The 8,095-nt window shown below is 45.8% G+C and overlaps 1 protein-coding gene across 2 annotated transcripts in view; it reads left to right on the top strand.

Annotated features, from left to right (window-relative positions):
* The first annotated feature begins 332 nt into the window (after positions 1 to 332).
* The window catches only part of Usp10 (ubiquitin specific peptidase 10), a 45,829-nt gene continuing 38,066 nt past the window's right edge, over positions 333 to 8,095 (top strand). The window contains exon 1 of one of the 2 annotated variants that reach the window (XM_051201583.1): positions 333 to 637. In XM_051201583.1, the coding sequence (XP_051057540.1) occupies positions 617 to 637 (21 nt within the window). In that variant the 5' untranslated portion in view covers positions 333 to 616. The remainder of the gene's footprint in view (positions 638 to 8,095) is intronic. The other variant, XM_051201582.1, reaches the window with a different exon arrangement.

Raw genomic sequence — 8,095 nt, 5'->3', positions numbered from 1 at the left:
CCCCAGTCTATGAGAAAGGACAACTCTACGGAGTTCGTTTTCCCTTTCTGCCATGTGGATCCCAAGGATGGAACGCTGTCGTCAAGGGTAAAGGAGGCAGGCTCCATTACCCGCTGAGTCATCTCAGTGTCTCCTTTAACGTTTATTCCTATGCTTTACAAACAAAAACACTTTTTTCCCCCCAATGTCAGACAAAGCTAGTGGAAGGAATGAAGAGTGAAGAAACCAATGAATGAACGTCAGAAGAGCGCGCTCCATAAGGGTAAAGGATCCGTGGGGATCTCCAGTGGAGATTCTCAGGGCCGACCTTAGGCAGCCGCTGCGTAGCTGACGCCGGGACTCCACGTTGCAGCCTGGGGGTGCGTGGCCACCTCTATCAGCACGCCCTCACCGGGAGCGGCCGCCTTCCACGCGCCACGGGCGGGAGGGTCGCCGGCCGGGGCGCACGCCCACCTGTCGCGCGCAGGCGCATAAATACGCCCGCGCTCCCGCGGCAGGGTCAGTGCGCAGGCGCGGCGGCCGATGCGAGTGTGTCTGTGCGGCTAGAAGATGGCGGCGACGGGAGACGCGGCGTGAGGAGCCGGGGCAGTGCCGAGCCTCATTGAGACGGGCCGCCATGGCCCGCCACAATCCGCAGGTAGCGCGGGCTGCGTCCAGGGCGGGAGGTCTGGGCCTCGGGAGGCCTCGGGGCGGCGAGCGCGAGTGCGCGGCGGGCCGGCAGTGGGGGAGGCGCCGGCACGCTGCCGGCCTAGGCCCGCGCCGCGCCCCTTATCGCCGCGCGCCCCGGCGTCCGAGGCCGCCCGAACTGCCCCGAGAGCGCCCGAGCAGCCTCGAGAGCGCCGAGGCCGCGGGGAAAGCCTCCGCGTGCTTCGCCGGCAGCCGACGAGTCCCGGGCGACTCTCTGGCCCAGCGGCTCAGGTGGCTGGTGCTCTGTGCTCTACGGCGCCGCAGGGACCCGGCCCTCGCCTCCAGGATAGTGTTGTAAAGGAAACTGGAACCACTGGGGTGGCACGCTCTGTCTCGTCCAAACTGACACCTTTTGCACGGAGCCCGGCCCCCGGGGCCGGGCTGCTGCGCCTTGCTGTGTCTGCGGGAGCTGCTCCCTCAGACCCCCGGATAAGACGCACTTGGGAGAGATGAGAAGTCAGCACGTGGTGCCGCTTCTCAGGGCTGCTTTGGGCCTGGCGTTTGTTGAGGTCTCAGACCTAGACTAGACATTGTCTCCTTTTAATACTCACCTGAGTGATTTTTCTGCCAGACTCTTGGGGAAATGTTGGGGAGGGATAAAACTTCAACCTTTGCAAGGTTAGTGGATGGGTCGATCTGGTTACACCACTTTTGGAAAACGATTTTCTTTTGGGGGGCAGGGTTCTCTCTGTAGTCCAGACTGGTCTCTTGAGATTTTTCAGCCTCATTCTGGTGGGGTTGGGTTGCAGACACTAGCCACCACGTGCTTTTGGAAGGTTATTTTAATAATAGCTTCAACGAAGGTATGATGTGGTAGTTAAACCTCGAACAACCCCCACCCCCCACCCCGCTTCTCCCCAAGAAAGGGTTTCTCTGTAGCTTTGAAGCCTATCTTGAAACTCTGTAGGCCAGACTGGCCTTGAACTCACGAGATCAGCCTGCCTCTGCACCCAAGTGCTGGGATTAAAAGGTGTGCACCACCACCGCCCGGTTAGCAACCTTTTTCAATGAAAGTTTACATCTTAGGAGGAACTGCCTATTAAATATGTGGTGTTTTTAGATCAAATCAGAATTTTGCCTGTTTGACTTTTCTCTCCTTTTGTAAATTTGCCTTTGTATTTGGTGTAGTTCTTTGAATAGGAAGGGAGTTCACAATAATTGATGAATAATATTTTTGACAAATATGTCATTTAGAATTTTTATGAGTTTTTAAGTTGTAAACAGATCCTCACTAAACAGCTTGTAATTCATTGCCTGTCTCTGCTTCCAAGGTGCTGGGGGTTTGGGGCATTCACAGTCAACACCTGCTTGTATTCCGACACTCCCCGTTTTTTTTTTTTTTTTTTTTTCTTCTGTGAATGAATGCTTTGCTTGCATATGTGTCTTCCTGGTGCCTACTGTAGTGAGAAGAGGGCTTTGGATCCCTTGGAACTGGAATAAGAATGGTTGTTAACCTCTGCGTGCTGGGAATAAAACCTGAGTTCATGGCTACAGCAACTGCTTTGAATCCTAGAGTCATTTGTCCAGCCCCTCTGTAGAGGTTTTAGGAGATTGCAGCCTTGTACTCAACTCAAATATGCCTTTAGTCTCAGCACTTAGGAGGCAGAGTCAAGCAGAGCTCTGTGAGTTCAGCCTGGTCTATATGGTGAACACCAGGGTGCCAGAGCTCAAAACAAACAGAACAAAATACTAGTTGTCTTATAGGGTTTATTCTGAACTGAGCTGTAGTGTAATGGTTGTGATTTTGAGATGAACAAAGCATGCTTAAACATAACTCACTTTCTCAATCATCAGTGTCAGTGTCAAGTTGATGGAAGTGCTAGTGATGCTTTGTAAGCTTGCAACTTGACTTAGCTTCGTTGTCCTGGCCTTTATTTTGCAGCACAACAGTGTATGCCCATCTTCAGGACTCAGACTGGCAGGGAGATCTAGCTAAACATAAATGTTAGCAGTACCTTAGGTTGTCTAGTGGCAGAAAGAAAAAAAAGGTAATAGTTTGTCCTGTTTTAGTTTTGAAATAATAGTGGAATAGTTGTGTAAGGTTGAGCATATCTGTAACCCCAGGATGGGAGAGGTGGAGGCAGGAGGATCAGGAGTCCAAGGTCAACTTCAGGTTACACAGCAAGTTTCAGGCCAGCTGGGCTATGAGTCCTTGTCAAAAAAAAAAAAAAAAAAAAAAAAAAAAAAAAAGAGAGAGAGAGAGAGAGAGAGAAACAATTTCACTATTGGATCTGTTTTGTTCTGAGTATTAACAATTAAATAGTTCATTCATGAAATACTGGCATTTTATCATGTGCTGGCCTCCATGATATGCAAGCTGTGTTTTTTGGTTAGATGTTTTTAGGGACAGGGTTACTGTAGTCAAGGTTAGCTTTAGACTTTTCCTGCTTCAGTCTCTCAAGGACTGGGATTTTAGCAGGGAGCCTCCATATTCTAATACTCTAGTTTTTTGTTGAAGTAGCTTCCATAGGTTCAGTTAAAGGTCAGTTTTCAGTGGACTTGTTGAGGTTATAGGCTAACTTTCATATAGATTGTAGCTGCTTCCATTTTTTGAACTGTGTTCCAACCTTGTCCTGTGGATTGAAGGACAACAGTGAAGAACTTGGAAACATTGTGTGTAGGGGTGGGTTCCTGTCCACCAGCTGAACCAGTTCAGAGGAGGAACTTGAACCTGAGGTTGGAAGTGAGTCTGGCATGTGTGCTGTCAGAACTGGCTTAGTGAGCTGAGGTGGTTTACTTTGAAGCTACCAACATTCCTTGTACTTAAGAAAAAAAGTTAATGTTGAGTCCACGAGCTGTTCCTTTCTGTTCTTTGCACAGACCTTCAATTCTTTTCATGCTGGAATTTCTTGGATGTAGATAGCACATGTCAGTGTTAAACTGTCCTGGAAGTGCTTTTGTAACTCATAGCTGGATTAGGTTAAATCTTTTTTATTTTTCGAGACAGGGTTCCTCTGGTTTTGGAGGCTGTCCTGGAACTAGCTTGATACCAGGCTGATCTCACAGCCTGCCGAGTGCTGGGATGAAAGGCATGCACCACCACCTCCCGGCTTTTTTTTTTTTTTTTTTTTTTTTTTTTAAAGACAGGATTTCTCTCTAGCTTTGTAAACTGCCCTGGAACTCCCTTTCAAGACCTGGCTGGACTTGAACTCCTGTCTCTGTCTCTGCCTCACGAGTGCTGGGATTAAAGGGGTATATCACTACTGCCCTGTTAGGATAATTCTTAAAAGGATATTTTTTTCTTTCCTTTTCTTCGAGACAGGGTTTCTCTCTATTGTTTTGGAGCCTGTCCTGGAACTCACTGTAGACCAGGCTGGCCTCACTAAGAGATACACCTTCTTCTACCTCCAGAGTGCTGGGATTAAAAGCCTGTGGTGAATTTTTTCTTTTTTGATACAGTGTTTCATTATGTAGCCTATAATCCTGTGGAACTCATTATGCAGCAGTGGTAGTTTCCGACTTGACTTGTTGAACAAACTCCTCCTTCAATCTCCTGAGCTACCTCTACTATGAGATTAGAATCCCAATCCTACAGGGCTATGCAACTGGAATAAATAACAGTTTTGAAGTGGTCTTGATATTTGGAGATTTTTTTTTTTTTTGGCATTAACAATAACATTTCAGTCAATCTTGAGACTGATGCTATGAGAAGTCCAGGAGCTGGTAGTGTTCTGAAAGCATATTGCTATGTTTTGAGCCACACTCTCTTGTCCTTTCAGTTCACCTTGTTGGGAACTCAGTATAGAAAGTCAGTGGACAGACTGGATTCTGGATTCTTCTCTGGGGCTAACATTAAAATGAGATATTTCAGTTGATGTTATTTGGGAGTAGAATGTTTTGGACAGTGGTGCACACAGGAAAAAATTGAAAGGAGAAAGGTAGGCCATAATTTGACTGCCTCATTCATGCAGGCAAGATTGTCAAGAATGGCAAACAGCTGTCTTTTCTACTTAGGATGAGGTACATCCCAGTCATATTTAGTTTTGCAGATTACAGCTGTGTTGTAAGTACTTCTGAGCAATGTGTCAAGTTTTCAACGTACACTAGATATAGCTGGGGCACACGTCTCACTGATAATTGACCAAAGTACAGAGAGCTTGCTTTTGAATTTGTAATTAGGCTAGTGCATTGCAATCAACTGGTACACAAGAAGAGTCACTGTTGTAGCTACACATGCGTCTGCATTGGAATTTGCTGGCCATGGGATGTTGGATTAGTGTCATTTGTCTCTTAGTGCCACTTCAGCAAGGCACTATTCATTTCTAAGACTTGCATGTGCTTGGACTGCAGTTTTTCTGTCTGTGGAGTGATCTCCTAAAATGCCTTGTGTGAGTATCCTGTTGGGACAGGCTGGATTAAGAACTAGTGTTGGGGGGTTGGAGAGATGGCTCTGTGTGTATTTCTTGCTGTTGCAGAGGACCTGGGTTTGATCCCATATGGTGGCTCACACAATGTTACCTGTAACTCCCAGTTCCCAGGATATTTGATACCCTTTTCTGGCATTCTCAGGCGCTGAATGCATACAATACCCAGACATACAGGCAAGCAAAACACCCATATTCATTCATAAAATTAAAACAAGTGTTGGATCCAGCTTGGAGGTACACATTACCCCAGCACATGGGAGGCTGAGGCCAGTCTGGGCTACATAGTAAAATCCTGTCTGAAGAAAAATCCAAAATGAACATAAAATTGGAACATAAAGGTAGTAAGATCAGAAAGTGTGTGATTTATAGTAAATCTGAGTATGGCTTTTCAGATTATAAATTTTCATGAGCTGGTTCATAGTATTGAGAAACTCTTTGGCAGTGATCCAGTTTTCTTTGGAAGACCTAGGAAATGAGAGGTTTCCCATTCCTGTTCTGCTCTTCTCAACACCTGTTATCTCAATCACTCTCTCCTGGGGACAGGGCAGGTGGGCTGTTAGGATGGAATAGGGATTTGGGACCTCTTTCTTCCTGGAACTTGACCAGGACACATGGGAATGGGGCTGCTTCTTGTGTGTAGGTGCATGCATGCCCATGTGCACGTGGAGACCAGACAGAACAGCACTTGGGTGTTTCACTCCCTTAGTGCCCTGAGGCAGGGTCTCAAACTGAAACCAAAGCTTTTGCTTCTTCAGTTAGGCTGACTGGTAGCTAGCAGGCTTTGGGATCTGCTTGTCTCCAATGCTGGGGTTGACTTTTTAGGATCCTTAGAGCCCTATTTTAGGTGGTCCTTTTTAAAAATAATTTTAGTTTTTGGTTTTTCAAGACAGGGTTTCTCTGCAATAGTCCTAGCTATCTTGGAACTCACTTTGTAGACCAGACTGGCCTGTCTCCTGAGTGCTGGGATTAAAGAGTAGTTTTAATTTTTTTTACATTTCATAGCTCTGTGTGTGTGTGTGTGTGTGTACACACGATATAATGTGTGTTCAGGTAATTGTGCAGTTTAGAAAAAAAAATTGGGTGATTGTGAGCCATCCATTGGGAATTTGTTCCTTTGCAAGAGTAAAGGGTCACATGGGAATGCACACATACACGTTAGTGTGCATGTCCCAGCTCCTTTAAAATAATTTTTGTATTTCTCTGTGTGTTGATCTACATGTGGAGGTTAGGGGTAATTTTGAGTCATTTCTCTCTTAATGGGTTCTGAGGATGGAATAGAGGTCATTAGGCTTTACCTGCTGAGCCATTTGTCTAGGCTCAAAATGCTTTTTTAAAACTTTGCCAGGAAGTGATTGCAAACACCTTTAATCCCAGCTCTTGGGAGGGAGGCAGCAGGTGGATGGATCTCCTTTATAGTATGAGGCTAGCCTGGTCTACAGAGTGAGTTCCAGGAAGGACAGCCAGGGCTACACAGAAAAACCCTGTCTCAAAAAAATCAAGAATTTTAGTAGACCCTTACTTCTTCCAGCAAAGTGTGTGAGTGTATGTGTGTGTGTGTGTGTGTGTGTGTGTGTGTGTGTGAGAGAGAGAGAGAGAGAGAGAGAGAGAGAGAGAGAGAGAGAGAGAGAGGGAGGGAGGGAACTTTAATAAACATAGCTAATGCTACCTTCTTCAAACTTGACATTTAGCCCCACAGCCAAGAATCACCAAGTTTCTACCTCCCCACTGTTGAGGGTCACAGTAGTATACTACCTATCAGTGCCAGCTTATGTGATGCTGGGGATCCAAAAAAGATTTACTGTGACATCCACTGAAAAAATGCAGATAGATATCAGTTGGCATCTAAGTGCTCCATAAGAACCAGACTCAGAGCTTGACAGCGGCAGTGTATGCCTTTAATCCCAGCACTTGGGAGGCAGAGGCAGGTGGATCTCTGAGGTGGAAGTTAGCTAGCTTGGTCTACAGAGCAAGTTCCAGGAGAAACCCTGTCTTGAAACAACAACAAGCCAAACATCTGAATTCAGTAGAGTACTAAGCTTTCAACAAGGGCCATGCTCTGTAGGTCAGTTTCAGTGGGGTACCCTAACTAGGTTGGAAAGAAGCTGCCTGGTGAAGAGTGTACCTTAAATCTTAATTGGGTATATTTTGGCTGGATAGGGGCATGGTTGATACAGAGACAGAATTTGGAAGATTGAGGTCTTGCTGTGTCACTGCTGGGTAGGAACTTGTAGCAACCATGTCTTAGTCTCTTGAGTGTTGTGATTAGAGGTGTACACTATGCCCTGCAAAATTCATTTTTATTTCTTAAAATACTAAAATACAGAGTAAGGCTTGAAGCAATATGGATTACATTTTGCAAGCTATGGACCTTGTTACCTAGACTGCCGAAGAACATTTAATGTAATCCATTAGAAAACCTGCAATTACCTTTCATAAAAGATCTGAGGCTACACCACTTGGCTGGGGCTCTCGCACAACACACTAGTGCTCTTGCAGGGACAGGCTGTTCACTCCATTCATTGCTTTTATCTAAGTATTGTCTTGACCCGTTAATTAGCTTATGAATTTATTGGTATTCTAGCAGTTGTCAAGAGGTTTTCTAGCATTTCTTTTTGACTTCTGCATTTAGTCTATATCAGAAGTCAAGCCAGGACATCTTTTCTGTGTGTGTGGGTGCATATGTGGAAGCCAGAGGACAACTCGGTAGGTTCAGATCTCTTTCCACTTCTATGTGGGTTCTAGAGATGGAACTCAGTGTGTGGGTTGTAAAGGTGGATTTCAAGTCTTGGCTTATATACCAGCTGCCTTTCCATGATGAGCTATCTTGCTGGCCCAGGGCTTAATACATGCCTCTGCTTTCTTCACCTTCCACTAATTGTAGCCACAAGGCCAAGACATCTTTATCTTTCCCTTACTATGGACCCATCAAAGCTGTGGGGGAATCTTACAATTCTAGGTTCTGTGGTTTCTGTCCATTTTATTTTCTCATGTGTATGAGTGTTTGTCTGCATGTGTTTGAGGACCTCTGGAGGCCAGAAAAC

Source organism: Phodopus roborovskii, unplaced genomic scaffold (assembly GCF_943737965.1).
Source record: "Phodopus roborovskii unplaced genomic scaffold, PHOROB, whole genome shotgun sequence".
In the NCBI taxonomy this organism is placed as follows: domain Eukaryota; kingdom Metazoa; phylum Chordata; class Mammalia; order Rodentia; family Cricetidae; genus Phodopus; species Phodopus roborovskii.
Note: the sequence above shows the minus strand (reverse complement) of the source record. Positions and strands in the feature narration are given on the sequence as shown.